Source organism: Grampus griseus, assembly GCF_964374135.1.
Source record: "Grampus griseus genome assembly, chromosome: 6".
Taxonomy (NCBI): Eukaryota; Metazoa; Chordata; class Mammalia; order Artiodactyla; family Delphinidae; genus Grampus; species Grampus griseus.
In genome coordinates, this window is record NC_139000.1 from 63,754,319 (window position 1) to 63,771,715 (window position 17,397).

The following is a 17,397-nucleotide window of genomic DNA, read 5'->3' on the forward strand; positions in this document are numbered from 1 at the left end:
AATGGGCAGAAGACCTAAATAGACATTTTTCCAAAGAAGATATACAGATTGCCAACAAACACATGAAAGAATGCTCAACATCATTAATCATTAGAGAAATGCAAATCAAAACTACAATGAGATATCATCTCACACCAGTCAGAATGGCCATCATCCAAAAATCTACAAACAATAAATGGTGGAGAGGGTGTGGAGAAAAGGGAATCCTCCTGCACTGTTGGTGGGAATGTAAATTGATACAGCCACTATGGACAACAGTATGGAGGTTCCTTAAAAAACTAAAAACAGAACTACCATATGACCCAGCAATCCCACTACTGGGCATATACCCTGAGAAAACCATAATTCAAAAAGAGTCATGTACCACAATGTTCATTGCAGCTCTATTTACAATAGCCAGGACATGGAAGCAACCTAAACGCCCATCGACAGACAAATGGATAAAGAATATGTGGCACATATATACAATGGAATATTACTCAGCCATCGTACAGAGCAAAGTAAGTCAGAAAGAGAAAAACAAATACCGTATGCTAACACATATATATGGAATCTAAAAAAAAAAAAAAAAAAGGTCATGAAGAACCTAGGGGCAAGATAGGAATAAAGAGGCAGACCTACTAGAGAATGCACTTGAGGATACGGGGTGGGGGAAGGGTAAGCTGGGAGAAAGTGAGAGAGTGGCATGGACATATATACACTACCAAATGTAAAACAGATAGCTAGTGGGAAGCAGCCGCATAGCACAGGGAAATCAGCTCGCTGCTTTGTGACCTCCTAGAGGGGTGGGATTGGGAGGGAGGGAGACGCAAGAGGGAAGAGATATGGGGATATATGTATATGTATAACTGATTCACTTTGTTATAAAGCAGAAACTAACACACTATTGTAAAGCAATTATATTCCAATAAAGATGTTAAAAAAAAATCGTCAGAAGACTTGAATTAACATTTTTCCCAAGAAGACATACAGATGGCAATCAGGCACATGAAAAGATGCTCAACATTGCTAGTCATCAGAGAAATGCACATCAAAACCCCAATGATATATCACTTCACACCTGTCAGAATGACTATCATTCAAAAACAATGCAAATAACAAATGTTGGCAAGGATGTGGCGAAAAGAGAACACTCGTACACTGTTGGTGGGAATGTAAATTGGTGCAGCCACCGAGGAAAACAGTATGGAGGTTTCTCAAAACACTAAAAAATAAAACTGCCACGTGACCCAGCAATCACACTACTTGGGTATACCTGAATAAAACAAAAATGCTAATTGGAAGAGATACATGTGCCCCAATGTTCATAGCAACATTATTTACAATAGCCACTATATGAAAGCAACCCAAGTGTCCATTAATAGAAGAATGGGTAAAGAAGATGTGGTTTATGTATACAATGGAATATTACTCAGCCATAATAAAGAATGAGATTCTGACATTTGCCACAACGTGGATGGACTTAGAGCATATTGTGCTTAGTGAAATAAGTCACAGAGAGACAATATATCACTCATATGTGGAGTCTAAAAAATAAATGAATATGAAAAAAAACAGAAACAGACTCACAGATATACAGAACTACGGGTTACCAGTGGGGAAAGGGAAGCAGGCAGGGGCAAGATAGGGAGAGGGGATTAAGAGGTACAAACCACTATGTGTAAAATAAATAAGGTACAAGAATATACTGTACAGCCTAGGGAATACAGCCAATACTTTATAACAACTTTAAATAGAGTATAATATATAAAAATATTGAATCACTATGTTGCACACCTGAAACTAATATAAAATTGTAAGTCAGTTACACAATTTAAAAAAATAAAAAATAAAACAGAGCAGTTTAAACTCTTATTTATGCATTTTCATTCCCATGCAACCCAACTTAACAATAAGACAATGGATTACAGTCTACGCCTTCCTTCGATGCTTCTGAACAATTTTGAGTTGGAGACCTTTTCTCTCCCAGTCCAGCTATGCTCAATATCACAAATCGTCACTTTTTTGCCTCAATCAGAGGAAAGGGATCTTTGGCTTATCTCCTCTAAAGGAAAGAACTTAGTTTCAGGACACAAGAATCCTGGATTTAAATTTCTCACCCTGACAGCAGGAAAAACAAAACCAAAAAGATAACTATCTGATACCCTTAACCTGTGTGGTTTCAGTTGCCTCATGTGTAAAATGGGAATAAAGCTACCTTTTTTTCCTGACCCATACACTTTCTTGTCTTCCCTTCAAGGCTATGTTGCTTGACTCCTATATTGCACTTTACCTGTGTTCCAGGACACTCTCGGGGCATTTGTGTCTGCTGTTCTGATGGAGATGTGGACGGTAATAGGTGCACTCCTTTCAAAGAAGAAGTCATATACTTCCAACTCCACCTGTAAACAAACAATTGCATATGAACCACACATTGACCATTTATAATATAAAATACCATTATTTCTGGGCTATACACCACAGATGGAGGCAAAACTGATTCAGGTTTCTGCTGTTGCCTGATCTCATTTTTGACAACCTAATCTCACTTTTTCAGGCTGTAGGTCTTGTTCCTTAGTTTATCAGTGTTTTTAACTTTTCCTCTCTGTGAAAGAAGTTCTTAACCCCAAATAAGCAAATATGCTAGACATGTTTCCCTGCATTTGCTCAGAAGACTATGTCAGTCCAGCATCAGACCACTAGAGCCTCTCTCAAAGCAGTGGTTCTCCACTGGCAGAGCCTCTTCAATGACTCCATGAATACCAAATAGGCTAGCAGCTTTGTCTCTCTTCCTTCTTACCTCATAATGTCTCCTCTCAGAATGACTGCTTTTTGGTGGCTGATAGGCAATTTGCATGTCACTTAGGTCTTTCCAGGTGAAGGAGGACACCGGTCTGGTGTGATCCCACAGGTGAGTCACATAGCCTTGGCGCGGGGCTTTAGTAATGTTGAACACCAGCAAGGGTTTGGGGGTCTCATCCTCTTCACAGTCCAGAACTGATGTAGTCAAAGAGGTCAGGATGAACTGATCCACTTCCAGAATAAACATGGCCATGAATGCAGCCCTTGGAATCTGATTAGGGATGCCAGCTCTGATATAGACGGGTAACCACACACTCTCTGACTTTTGAAGGAGAAAGAAAAGATGAAGGGGGAAACAATATAAATGATGCTATAAAATCAGGGTAAATAGTATGATATTTAACACATTCCTATTTCCTTCACGCCAGCCTGAGTATGTGTCTTTTACTGGTGGGGCACACAGAGAACTAATGCTGAGCTCATACTTGAGGAAGCTCAGTGGCCAGAGGCAGAAGAATAATGGTATCTGTGCTGGGATCAGTCTCTAGTCCTTGTTTGCCGCAGGAAGGAATAAACAAGTGTTCTCAGATGTGGAGCAAGTGGGACAGAGTGTTGGTCTAGGGTCATCCTGGATCCTGACCTTTAGGGTGCATCTGTGAGAAGCCAAAGAATCTGAGCAGAAAGAACCTGGAAGTGGAAATCATATCCTAGGAGTGTCGAAAGGAACTGCAATTGACCAATAAGGTTAGAAATGTACTCTCCCAAGATGAGAGGCCTTCGCAATGGGGGATCTCCAGAGGAACCATGAAATTGCCCCGAGACTAAGAAGCAGCTTGAAACATCTGCCAAACTCAGAGAACATGAAGTCATATTCCATCAGTGCCTGGTCCAATAAGACCTCTCTCTCCAAACTTCTCCAAACCACCCACCCCCAAGCCTGGAAATTCAGAAACTAGTCAGCAAGGCTCAAAGAAAGAGAGAAACAGAAGAAGACAACCCCACCCCCTTCTCACTGCGTGATTTATAAAGACAAAGGAGTGATATGCTGAGACAGCACAGAGTTTACACTATTTAGTCTTCACGAGCCATTGAAAAACATTTGAAGATTTACAATTTAAACAAGAATGGGGAAATTACAGTATGAAAGGACTGGTGCCGAACAATAAGACCAATTAAACCTAGAGTTAAGCCTAAATAAATGTTATTTGAAACATACTAACAAAATGGATACAAATGTCAAAAGAGTGTACTTGAAATAAAAGATGATGCAAGCAATCATAAGGTATAAAAACGATAAACTGGAACTAAAGTTGCAGATTATATTAACCAAGCCTGCTGGTGAGTAACTGCAGTGAGAAAGGATAGATAGGATCAATCCTCATAATATATAGGAAGGATGCAAAAGACTTCATTTTTTACTTTAAATGTTAAAAATATAGGTTAAAGAATTTTTTTAATTTTAAAGTGGGATAAAGATTTTTCAAATAAGTAAAGATAAAGGCTAAGAAAATATAAACTAGAGTGCAAGATAATTGCTTTTAACTAGCAAGAAAGCAGAAAACAAGATGATAGAAAAAAACCCACAGATATCCATTATTATAGAAATATAGCCTATATTCTCTTGTTCAAGACAAATATTCTGAAATTTAAATATCCAATTATATCTACCTTACCAGAGAGGCACTTAAAATTATATACAAAGATTAAAAGTAAAAGGATGATCCTAACTTATCATGTAAAGTTTGCAGTTGTAACCATAAGAATTTCAAAGAGAAATGAATTCAAGGCAAGAAACATTAAAAAGGACAGTGTGGGCAGTTGACAGTGATAAAATGTACAAGACAAAGATTCTTATAAGCATCACTATATTTAATACTATTCTGGCCAAACCAGTGGAGAAAAGAGTAGAAAAAAGAGGAATAATTATTGAAAAAGAAAGGAAAAAATTATCATCATTAGTGAAAGATGTAATTATGGTCTTTAAATGCCCAAAGAATTGAAAAATTTTTAGAATAATTGAATTCAAGAATGAAGCCAGACAAAAGAAGATTAGTCTAAGAAATAGCTCTCCTATCTATCATCGGTAACCAATGAGAAGAAACAGTGGAGGAAAAGAAGACTAGTCATAATAATTTTACAAAAACAAATTGTCTAGGACTGGACTTAAGTGTGCACAACTGACATGAAGAAAACTACAAACTTTACAGAAACATATAAAATATCATTTGCCTCGATGAAGTTAGATAACTTTTGTCTGGATGAGACAACTCAATATGGAAATGTTCCAATATTCTAATTCTTCCCAAAATAATTTATAGTTTTAATCCAATCCTGATAAAAAATATTTAGGGGCTTTTTTAAAAAACTAACATAAATATTTAATTACTTGCCTAGAACTAAGAATAGGTGAGAATGAATAAGAAAATTTTGAAGAGGAAGGACTCATGGCTATGAGGAAGGACTTGCCTGTAAAATGTTAAAGTCTATTATAGACCTTTTATATTTAGAATAATATGGTACTGGCACAAGAATAGGTAGGCAAATCTAAGGAACAAAAGAGCTAGCCTTGAAATAGACACATAATATCTTTCTATACAATAGAAGACTCATCTAAAAACATGTCCATTATTCAACAGTGTTGAAAATTTTGGCTACTTGGAAAAAACTGTTCTGTGTTTCAAAACATGATAAAATTCATTTCAGGCAGAATAAAAAGGCAAATATAAACAGGAAAATGTTTTTAAATCTATAAGAAATTACGGGTGAACAGTCATTTAGTCACTTGATGAGGAAGGACTATACCAGCATAAAAATTAAAAAATAGCAAGATACAAAACTTCAAATACAGTATAAATTCAGTTCCATAAACTAACTCTGGTGTGCATGCCTCCCCACTCACTCTGTATGTGTGTTTGTGTATGTGTGTGTAAGGGTGTATATATATAAAAATGGTGGAAATACCCCTAGTTTTGTTTTCTTATTTTTCTTTCTGTGCTTTTAAAAAAAAAAATCCTCTGCTGTTGAGCATATTACTTTTATATCTGTTTGTGACATGCCAAATTGACTATGGAATAGGTTAATTCTAAATAATACAGGAAGGTTATTTTAAAGGGGAAACTCCTAACAAAACTGATCTGAAAACATAAAACCCTTTATCAATATACAGAGGAAAAAGAAGAAAAATCAATTAGGAGGAAAAATGGCTCTAATTTTTTTTTACAGATACAAAAAAGCATTAAAAGGGAAAGGAGTTTGACGTCAAAACGAACAGAAGACACATACTAGTCGTTAAGAGACGTAGGGTTTAGTCTTGACTCAGCCAGGCATGTAGAGTCAAGGTTCGCGAGGTTCACGATTTCTCTGGCTACCACTATAAAACAAGGGGCTTGGGCTAAGCCAATTACTTCCAAACCTGGCTGATGATCAGTTTTTTCACTAGCAAAATATGTAGAGAGGTTATTACGTGTCCAACTTTGTGCCAAGTGCTTTGTAAGCATTATCTCATTTAATCCTCTCAATAAGAAGTAAGTACGACTATGCCCGTTTTGAGATTTTTAAAATGAGGCATAAAGTACAAAGTCACACAGCTAGTTAACATTTGAACCCAGGCAACCTGGGCCCAAAGTCATGCTCTTAACTGTTAATGTTAGACTCAAATCTATTCTTTCAAAGCTCCCCAAGTGATTCACCTGATCAGTTTGACCAGACTACCTCAGGGTTTTTCCAAATCTCAATTATAAAATTCTATAATCCTGTTTACTCATTTCCTTATCATTCCGTGTTTTATTAATTCCTGTGGTAATAATGTTCAATATTTGACTGGGTCTGTTAGGAGAAATCCTAGTGAGAAGTCAGCCTGTGAAAGACGGAGGTCTTCCACAAATGGCATCTCAGATCACCTTAAATCAGCACAAAATCTGAGCTGTTTCAGCAGGTACACAGTCACCCCAGCTTCCCAAATAAACAAGTTACAGCATACATGAATTAAGAGAATAGCATGTCAAATCTCTTATATAGGCTGATTTCACTTTCTGTCATCGTTTCCATGGGAAGAGATCAAAGGAAAGAAAGGGCAGGAGAATGTAAAAGAGATTGGAAGATGCAGGAAGTCCTTGGGGGGCTGTCTCCTTGACAACCCAGTCCTCCAACTCAAAGTCTGAAAGAGTGAAAATGATATCATCTGCTACAGCCATAAAAGTAGGACTGAGCTCCCCCTCTCTCCCAGATTCCTGTGGCCTTGCAGAGTGGGTGGGTGGACCCTCTGATTTCCTCTAACAGATGAAAGGAGGTTCTAATAAAGGAGTAAATGAAGCATCAAAGAGTAGGAGTTACAAGCGCAGAAACGGGAATCTGAGGAATACTGAAGGGAACGGGAGAAGAAAGTTAGCATGTAACCTGACCCAGGTCCTTTCTAAGCTGCTTCAGTGATGATAGAGCTACAAGAGAGCCAGAGAAGGGAAACTATGTACTGATATTATATACAAAAGCTACTGTTTCAAGCACGTACTGGCAGAACAAGTCTGCAGTTCGCTGAGCTGTTCTACCCACCACCATACAGGAACCAGCACGAGCGCCCCCGTGGAACTGGCTTTCTTGCTGTGGATCAGCTGGGGACACAGACACATAACCCCACAGACTCTACCTTGTATATGATTTTACTCCTGCTATCTGTGAGGTCCAGTCGGATGGAGATGTAATCAATGTGCGGAGAAGGGGGACTCAGATGTTGATATCGAAGCCCCGACAGCAAGAACTCCTCACAGCTCACTTTGAGACTTCCTATTTTCTTCAGTCCCAGGGGACATCTGCCACCAGGACACTTCAGTTCTGTTCCCAGTTCTAGAATGTACAGCAGTGAATTAAGAGAGTCACTTGTACATTAATGATTGTAAAATTTAAAAACCCATCCTCCCTCCCATGGGTACTCATTCCCTCTCACTGCCCAAAGACTACTCACATGTACCCTCCAATCATTCACTGAGTAGGTTGTCATTTTCTTGAAAACCTGTCATTGCCTTTACTGAAAAGAACAGTTGACCAATTATCCAATCAGGTTCTTAACCACCAAAAGTGACCAAGAGAAAAAATATATAAAATGCATTTTCTGGTGCTGGACCATCTTTGACTAACAGGCTCACTGTAGGCCTTCCACTGTCCTGCTCTGGTCTTCCTTTACAGCATCCACTTCCATGGTACCATCATGCCATCTCTGCTAGAATATTCTACTCACTGAAATTCACTCCCCTTAGTGCTTGTCACACACTCAAATCCTGAAAACCTTTTCAGATCGACTTAATCTTTTTTCTAAACCTTTCTTCAAATATTCATTGACCACCTGAGCCAACCTGCTGTCTCCCACTGAAAACCACAGTCATCTCTCCAACACATAGTCTTTTGTCTCTGTCCAACTGCCTTTTTCACTCCTGCACAGTATATGATACTCACAGGCCACTTATTTGTCTAGTGGCCTTTTGCACATTTCCCTGATGTACAAAATGGGTATCCTACTTCCTACCCTGTGAAGGCTGTGAAGACCAAATGAGATGACTTATTGTGCATGTTTTCAGCTATAAATTTCTGTCCAAATTCAAGGTATTACTGTGATTATGATTTTCCCTTATATTTTTTGGTCTTCCCACAGTGCTTGAAACACTATTATGCATCTAGGAGGTACCCGAAATGTGATAATTAAATGAATAACAGAAAGAACGTTATCCATTAACTCTTCCTGATTTAAACCATGGCTGCTGCCCACCAGCTCTACCTCAAACCTGCTCCAAGTCTAGTAATACTTAGTAAATTCACCAGCTACTTTTGCTACCACTGCCATTGCTACCTACTATTAATAATAACAGCTGACAGTTACCGAGCACTTGCTATGAGCCAGACACTGTGTTAAGCACTTTTGTGTCTGTGTGATCTCATTCACTCCCATCTTTATACAATCCTATGGAACAGCCACTATCCTTGTCCATTTTACAGAGACTTAGACAGGTTAAATAATTCGCCTAAAAGCACACAGGGAATAAATAGCAGAGGCAGTTTTCAAGCCCGGGTTTTTCCAATTCCGAAGTCTACACTCTTAACCACTAACTTACATTTTTCAACCAGCTACAAATTATATTAAGTAAAAATCTTTGTCATGGTAGAAGATGACCATTTACAGATCTGTCAGCTTTAGTAACATCCAGATAAGTATTAAAACATATCATACGAGACTCAGGGAAAAAACTGTGTGGTTGATCTCCACGAGGTTCTTCCGGCCAGGGCTCCACCACAACCAGCTGGCCATGGGCTGGCAGCCGAGTTCCCACAGGGTCCAGCCTGACTGTACACTCCAGACTAGTCGTCCTCTCATAATCAAATCTGAGCAGGTTTTTATCAATGGCTCGGGACAGGCCATAGAATTCAGACACCTCCAGTACATTGTCACTCATACGGATGATGTTACAGTCTGGTTCCAGGAGATAGACCCGCAGGATAAAGGTTTCCGTGAAGGTGTCTGTCTCAGTCAATCTGTGGACAGAACAGAGCAAAGGCAATATTATTGGTGCCCATGTACTTCTGATATTGTGTACTAACTTGGCTGGAAGCTTAAAGATTGGCTTTCACACAATCAGTGTGTCACGTAGAGTGTGGATTTTATTTTACGCTCTACTCTCAACCTCTCTCTTCTTTTCCCTTCTTCTCCTTACCTTGGTGACAACTCCTTTTCCTGTTTCTTCCCTTTCCAATGACCCTTCTTTTAACACCTTCTCTCAAATCCATCATCGATACTGGTATTTAAAGACTGCTATGAGCTCAGAGTCCCTTCTCTAGCATGTGTGCAACTTAAGAGTATCCAGCATGTATAATTTATGGATTGACTTTTAATTCAGGAGTGAGGGGGTGAGGGGTTTCTGAAGCACCAAGGCCCTTTTGCTCTTCAGAAATGCCACTACATGAATAGTCATCTACAGTCTAGTTGGGGTGCTCTGCTCAGCGCTTGGCATATAAAGGGTATTCCGTGATTGTTACCTCCATTCCCTTCATTCCCTTAGTGACTCTGTTTTCTGGATATTTACAGAGACCAGCAGATAGGGGTTGTCACTCTTTACTGAAGGGAGAAAATTAATGGGTGATGGGTGTGTATCAATAATGCAGCTCCTAACTGACGTGCTTTCACGATGGCCCGGGCAGATACTAAACTCTTCATGAAGAGTATATCATTCAGTCTTCACAGGAATCTAACATAAGTGTGGTTAATCCCATTTTACAGATAAGGAAACAGGCACAAGGAGGTCAAGTAGCTTGCCAAAAGGGATAGAGACGAGGTAAGAGGGTAATAAACATGCTCCCTGGTTTTCTGCCTCCAACTCCTCTGAATATTCTATTTTAAATCCTCAAGACCAGGGAACTTGACAGGTCCTCTAACTCTGCCCTTCATGTGTGCTCCTCTACCCTCCCCATCCCTCAGAAACTCAAGGAAGAAAGAAATAGGAACAGCTAGAATTCATTAGCTTTTCCAGCCCTTCCCAGCAAGCTCTTTGAAGCTAATTTGTTTTTTAACTTTAAAGTCTTAGGAAACTCAAACAGCCTTGTATGCTGATTGCATAGCTTCCTAAGGAACCCTTTGGTGCCATCGCATTTCCTGAGCACAGCATTCGGTTCACCCCTCTCTTTCGGCGCTTGTCATTCTGAATCACAGTTAGCGACCCATCTTTTGCATGAGACCATGAGAACCAGTCTATGTCTCCTCATGTTTTTGTTTCCTATGTCTAGCATGGGCCTAACCTATAGCAGATGATCATAAGTGTTTATAGGATGATTCACTGTGCTACAAAACTCTAGACTCATATTAGTCTAGTACTTAAGGGAAATTCATGCTGCCGTATTTTACTCTTAAATACTCTTAAAAGCAACAAAAACCAAGTAAAATCTATATAAGGCCTACTCCACCTACACTGAATTCTCAGTTGCTTCTATAAAGTGAGCAATACCATAACCATGAGCTTATATTTTTTTTAACATCTTTATTAGAGTATAATTGCTTTACAATGGTGTGTTAGTTTCTGCTGTATAACAAAGTGAATCAGCTATACGTTTACATATATCCCCATATCCCCTCCCTCTTGAGTCTCCCTCCCACCCTCCCTACCCCACCCCTCTAGGTGGTCACAAAGCACCAAGCTGATCTCCCTGTGCTATGTAATTTTAAATTAACTTTTTATTTAGATATAATACACAGACCCTAAAATTTACCTTTTTAAAGTTTATAATTCAGTGGTTTCTAGTAATATTCATAAGGTTATGCAACCGTCATGCTCCCTAATTCCAGAACATTTTTACGACCCCCCCCAACCATAAAAATCCACACCCATGAGCATTCACTCCCCATTCACCCCTTCCTCAACAGCTGGCAACCACTAATCCACTTTGTCTTTATGGATTTGCCTTTTCTAGGCATATCATATAAATGAAATTACACAATATGTGACCTTTTGTGTCAAACTTCTTTCAATTAGCGTAATGTTTTCAAGGTTCATCCATGTTGTAGCATGTATCAGTACTTCATTCCTTTTTATGGCTGAATAATATTCCATTGTATGGATATACCACATCATGTCTACACATGCATCAGTTAGATTGTTTCAACTTTTTGTCATTTATGAGACATGCTGCAGTGAACATTTGTGTATAAATTTTTGTGTAAATATATCTTTTATTTCTCTTATGTATATTTAGGAGTAGAATTGCTGGGTCATATGGTCACTTTGTCCAACTCTATAATTGATTTTTTGAACCTTTTTAAAATATAACATGTTGAAAAATAGAAGATATTGCACTTCTAATAAATAAGCAGTTGATAATCAAAAAGAAGAATTTCATTCACTTTTGGAATATATTTTCCTCCTAATTCTCATTAAAAATTTGTAGTTTGTAATCTCCATTTTTTATCATAAGTGGGGAATTGAATGACCAGAGATACCCATACAAGAACTCTAAAGAGAAACAGGAGAGGGCTAATAATTTGCCACAGAAATGCCCCAAGGAAGATGATATAAATAAAAGTAACTGAAAGGTTGCTACAATTCTTGCCTCACCCACTCAGGTCTCCAGTTCCTACTGCGAATTACTTGTTTGAAATCTAGTAACTCCCATCATAATAATACCTATCCAAAGAAAAAGAAGTACACAGAGTGGTTATCTGCTAAGGAATGAACAATGCTTCTATGCTGCTTACCTGTAAAGTCTAAGCTTCACTGTGTCTTCATCAAGAATTGGGCAACCGTTGTGAGTATACTTTACTTCATTGGGAAGGAAATGGCAGTCAAAGACCTAGTTCACATGAAGAAATGGATACATATCTGTGAGAAAACTGGTACATTTTTAAATTTTTCCAGCAGTAAAGTACTGCCTGAAGAAATTATGGTCTCTTAGCATTGTGTGTGTGTGTGTGTGTGTGTGTGTGTGTGTGTGTGTGTGTTTTAACCATCACCACCTGTACCCACCCCCATGCCTATGACCATCCTGCTTATATAGCTGTGTTTTGCTTTGAGAATATCTAAATTATGAAAATCCAAGCAGATCAGGCAGATAAATTAAGCAGTGATTATCTCTAAATAACTATCTTTTTCCAGTGTATAGTACATTTAAAATATGGTTCCATCTTTCAAAATGTTATTTACCAACACCATAGCAACTGAGTCAGAGAGGTCTACCTCTGTGTATGTAGAAACAGGCATGCATTACCCCACATACAAACACGCTGTATTAGCTCTGTATTTTTTTCTTCTCCTTTTATTGCTTTCTTTTCCAAATAGTATATTTAAAAATGAAGCCACTTACTACAGACACTATTGTGGTCGATCAGAGCCAAACACGACCCACAGATGTTTCTCATTTACTTGCAAAAGCCTGCTTTTATTAGTTATGTAATAGCAGAAATGACTGATGAGACAAATAACAATGTCAAGGCAATTTTCTCTATTCAAACAAAATTATAATTAACTGTATCACCTCACTCAGAACTACTAAGGATTGCTAATTGTTATATTCTGGGAGTCATAGTTTTTAAAAGAAGAGTTTTCTCTTCCATTCACACCATGACCCTCATTCTGCCCGATCTGACTTGGTAGAGTTCTAAGAAATACCCTCGAGGTATTCACATATCATCACTGTTGAGTTCATGCTATTTAGCCTGTACCTTGTTACAGCCTCAAACATTTACAAACAACATAATCCTCCCTGAGAAGACTTTCTCACTAATACAAATGATCGTTTCCTACAGACATCTTTGGTTCCTCTTTTTAATTGACAACAAGGAAGGAGATAAAGGAAAGACCTTTCCCATATCATTGACAGATAGTCACTGTAACAAAGAGACAATCTGCTTTATTAAAAGAAACATCTGTTTTATGTTTCATAATATGTTTTCCTTTTATAAAAGGCGACAACCATAATTCCATAAATTTACTAACTAAAACAAAGGAGAGCTAAATCCTTTTCTAATTACTGTCTAGCTTTGTTTTTTTCCACTTCAATTGCTTTTCAATTACAATTTATAATTAAATTGTCACACATTCCTAACTCATTACTCACTTTAATGACAGCAAACTCGTTCAAACTAGAGATATTTTCTACTTCTGCATTTCCTATTCAAAAGAGCGAGCTCAGTGCTAAACGGGGGTGCTTTTCCACCCAGGAAATTTCTTGCTTTGGGTCAGGGGTGAGAAGTACTGTGAGTGGGTAAGTCTTGTCCTAAAACATGAGGAAAACATATTGCCATCAACCTTCTCTAATTGACTATCTCGAGAAGGTTATCGAGACAGAAGGTACTCGTGTGCACCAAGTGAAATCCCTTTCCAAATAACCAATAGGAAAATGAACCTGTTGGTCCTACAAACTTCATTACTGACAAACTTCAGTAATGGAATGAAAACACTGATTGAACAGATGTTAAACAAAACATTTTCTGTACAACTCACATGAAACGGTTCATTACACAGCAGGGTGTTGTTAATACAGTCATCTCGCTAGGAATGGGCCCAAATAAGCCTGCTTTCAACTTACTAGTAAGCTCTATTAAAGAGTAATGTTTAGGATGTGTGTGTGTGTGTGTGTCTGTGTGTGCATAATTGGCTTGGCTATGCTTGGCTGCGTTTAATTTCAAAAACTCCATAAGAAATCAATCCCTGGGGAGAACTGCATCAACCTGAATTTAGTACAGCTACATATTGCAAAAAAGCAGTTTTCACTTAGGGGTTTTGTTTGTGTTGAAATTATCATAATGAAAAAATAGGATCACCAAGTGGTTTGAGAAACAAAGTTTTCCGGACATACAGATTTCATGATAGTACACAGTTCTCATATTTGACCAAAAGGCAACGAAACTCCACATTTTAATGGACTCCTTTCCACAGAATAACTGTTAGCAGCTATATATCACATATTTACTTTAGATGATATAAATCTGTTTGAGATGTCAGATGTACCTCTGGATAGACATACACTAAACATTATCTTTCAATCAGCACATTAGAGGACCCTTTGGGGATGTTTGGAGCCCTGCCCCTTTGCCTTGCAATGCAGACTTCCCTAAATCAGACAGATACGTTGTTTCTGTTCCACATTGTCTTTCTAGTAATGGATTTTTGCCAGAAAATCAGCGAAAGTTTGAAAATGAGACAACTTAGAGATCTATCACAACACTTGATCCTTGTGACCAAATAAATGTTTTACCTAGTTCTAGTCACGTGGATCCCTTTTTGCTCTCCAGTGCCTCAGAGCTAGCCACATAGTGAAGACTATTAAAATATCACTGAAAATGATGATATTTTTCATTACTCTCATAGAAAGTGCTATATGAAGCACTTGAGAAGTCATAGGCTATTTGGGATGGGGAGAGGATATCCCCAGAGGCTGGTTTAAGTAACAGGAGATCCTCCCCAAAATGCTTTCTAAGGAGGGAGAATCTGGTGAATAATAGGCCTTTGGTTTTGCATGCTTGGGGCCAGAGCTTAATACAGCTGGACCATAGATTACCCCAGTGCGCTACAACGAGGAATCTTTCCTCTCTTCTTATCTCACAAAATATATTCAGCCTTACTTCTAAATAAATGTTGCACACATTTTTTTGATATATTGATTGGAAGGGTTACCAAATTATCAGTTCATCAGTCTTTATGAGGCATCCACCTTTTTCCATATAGCCCTGGGTCTCTGCTCTATCAGGGATCCCAGACATCTAGGATTCGGGTCCTATTTTGCTGCTCCCCAAAACTCCAAGGATTTGCTTTTGACCCCCGTGCCTGTAGTTAGGGCTCCACGGCCTGCTGCTGAGCCTATTCGTGTCACCTACTCATCGCATTTAGTGCATTGGGGCTCCAGACATGAGCTATCCCAGGCGTCTCCTTTATCCCTAACTTATAGGTGCCAATCACACTTTCCAGCATAAGTTATGTTGGGTGAAAGTGGGGAGATGTTGCACTTACCACACAAATGGGAAAACCAGGGTGACCTGGGTCCATGAGCACATACTAACATTTTTTAGATGCCCATCTGAAGCTCATTGACTGACAAAAGAAAAACTCACAGGAAACCGGAGGGAGACATTTAGTCACAGTCACATGAGCCATACTTCCAAAGTGAGAGCCTGCCATAGCATTCTGATGTGTTTCAGAATCAGACTATAACTGTAATGGAAGTAAAGGAAATGTCCAGAGATGTCAACTTGAGCTAGCATCTATCTCAGTCTCTTTAGTTCATCTTTACGACATCTAATACCACTTTTGAATAAGCCGATAGAATAGTTTTTTAGCCAAATAGAGAGGAAGAGGAAGAACATTAATGCTCACAGTTCAGCAAACAGAAATGCTGTATTTTGCTAGGAGCAGCAGCCATACCCAGCATTGAATATTCTGAAAACTGTTTGCCTTGAGAAGAAAGTTAAACCACAGTAGAAACAAGTAATAAGACCAGAAGCAATTTTCTATTGTGTATAAAGATAAGCTCTTTAAGCAAATGTATGATAATACAGACTTTCCTAAACCCAATGAATTAGAGGGTAACTCCACCCTACAAAAGGATTGAGCACCTAACACCCTTAAATGACAAGGTCTCCATGGTAGTGATTAAAGGGAAAAAAAATTTTTATGAAGACATTTTTGAAGAACAATGAATATTTAAAATGAAGTGTCTTCATATATCATTTCCAGATCTCATCCCTTACTCAAGGGAACGTTCAAGGGATGGTAATAGATTAAAATGTCTTCGTGTTTAACTTTTGCTATTCTGCAGTCACAAATGCGTGCTAAAGATGTCCTGAAACCCTGATATCTTATCCAAAGGCACTCTGGCCATGGGTGAGATAATTTGGGGGCAGGAATAGTCCCATGAAGACTGACGATATCACACCACACAGGAGACTGCCCACTCCAACCCGTTTTCATTCTCTCTCCCTCTCGTTTACTTCTCTCTCTCTCTCTCTCTCTCTCCCCCTCGCTCTGTTTTTTTCTCTCTCTCCCCTAAGATTCTCATAGAGTGGCCATGTACCTAAAATAAGATGTGATTCCCTTACCATTATGCCTTTTCCTGGCTGATTAGCTGTTTTATAAGGAATATTTACACAAGATTTCGTCAATAAGAGAGGATAAATTGGAAAGACTTGTCAATTTGGTACATTACTAATTTTAAAAATGCATCCATCCATATCTGTTCGAACCATCCTTCCTCCAGAGGGGTTGACATAAATAGGAGTAACTCCTGTTGGTTTCAAGGCTGTAATCCACAGTCACCCAAGAACATTCAAAAAACAGGTTTGACCAATCTCAAATCATTACCTCGTATACCTGAAACTAATGTTATATGTCATTATACGTCAAAAAAACTTTTTTTAACAGGTTTCACCTTGCATAGAAAAAACAGTGCAGTATTATGCCCGCTAACTGCAACTCCACCGTTTCAGATTTGAACACCTTACAACACTCACCTCTGGTAGCTTGAAGGAAGAGCTTGATCTCTCTCTCTCTCTCTCTCTCTCTCTCTCTCTCTCTCTCGCTCTCTCTCTCTCTCTCTCTCTCTCTCTCTCTCCCCCCCACCCCCAACATTATCACACACTCTCATTCATACACACTATTAAATAGCAAATCTCAGATATGACCTACCTGTGGAGTGAGTTTCCCAACCCTCTGGGTTATTGGTTCATTCATCACAACCTCCACTTTGCAGGCATCTTTCTCTTTGGGGATGGCGAACTTCAGGTCATCCTGAGACAGGAAGGCGGAGCTGCCCTTCATCACCCTGACCCCTCGGTTAACACGGATGAGGGTGAGGCTGGCCCAGCCTGAGAGCAGCCTGAGCAACAGCAGCAGGGCACCGAGCCTACCCCAGCGTAGAGAGCTCATGCCGACAGGGGCCAACTCGTTTCCATCCACCAGTGAAATCCCTTCAACAAAGGAGGGCTTCTGTGCCTTCTCCAGGGGTGTCAGCTCATAGTCCAAGGGGCAGGGCAAGGGGTCCCGACAATGTGCCCCAAGATCTTAACACGTCCCTTTCATTTCAAACTCAGACAAGGAGGTCTTTCAGGCAGTCCCAGAGCTTTTAATAAAACTCGCTGATCACTCCTGACAACGCCCG

The 17,397-nt window shown here is 39.1% G+C and overlaps 1 protein-coding gene across 1 annotated transcript in view; it reads right to left on the minus strand.

The window, feature by feature from the left end:
* LOC309824152 (FRAS1-related extracellular matrix protein 1-like) overlaps positions 1-17,165 on the minus strand; it is a gene marked incomplete at both ends in the record, with an annotated part of 40,328 nt that extends 23,163 nt beyond the window's left edge. Inside the window, 6 exons of the mRNA XM_082656896.1 lie at positions 2,273-2,381; positions 2,780-3,103; positions 7,424-7,620; positions 8,996-9,297; positions 12,005-12,099; positions 16,926-17,165. Coding sequence (XP_082513022.1) covers positions 2,273-2,381; positions 2,780-3,103; positions 7,424-7,620; positions 8,996-9,297; positions 12,005-12,099; positions 16,926-17,165 — 1,267 coding nt within the window. The remainder of the gene's footprint in view (positions 1-2,272; positions 2,382-2,779; positions 3,104-7,423; positions 7,621-8,995; positions 9,298-12,004; positions 12,100-16,925) is intronic.
* Positions 17,166-17,397: the final 232 nt, after the last annotated feature.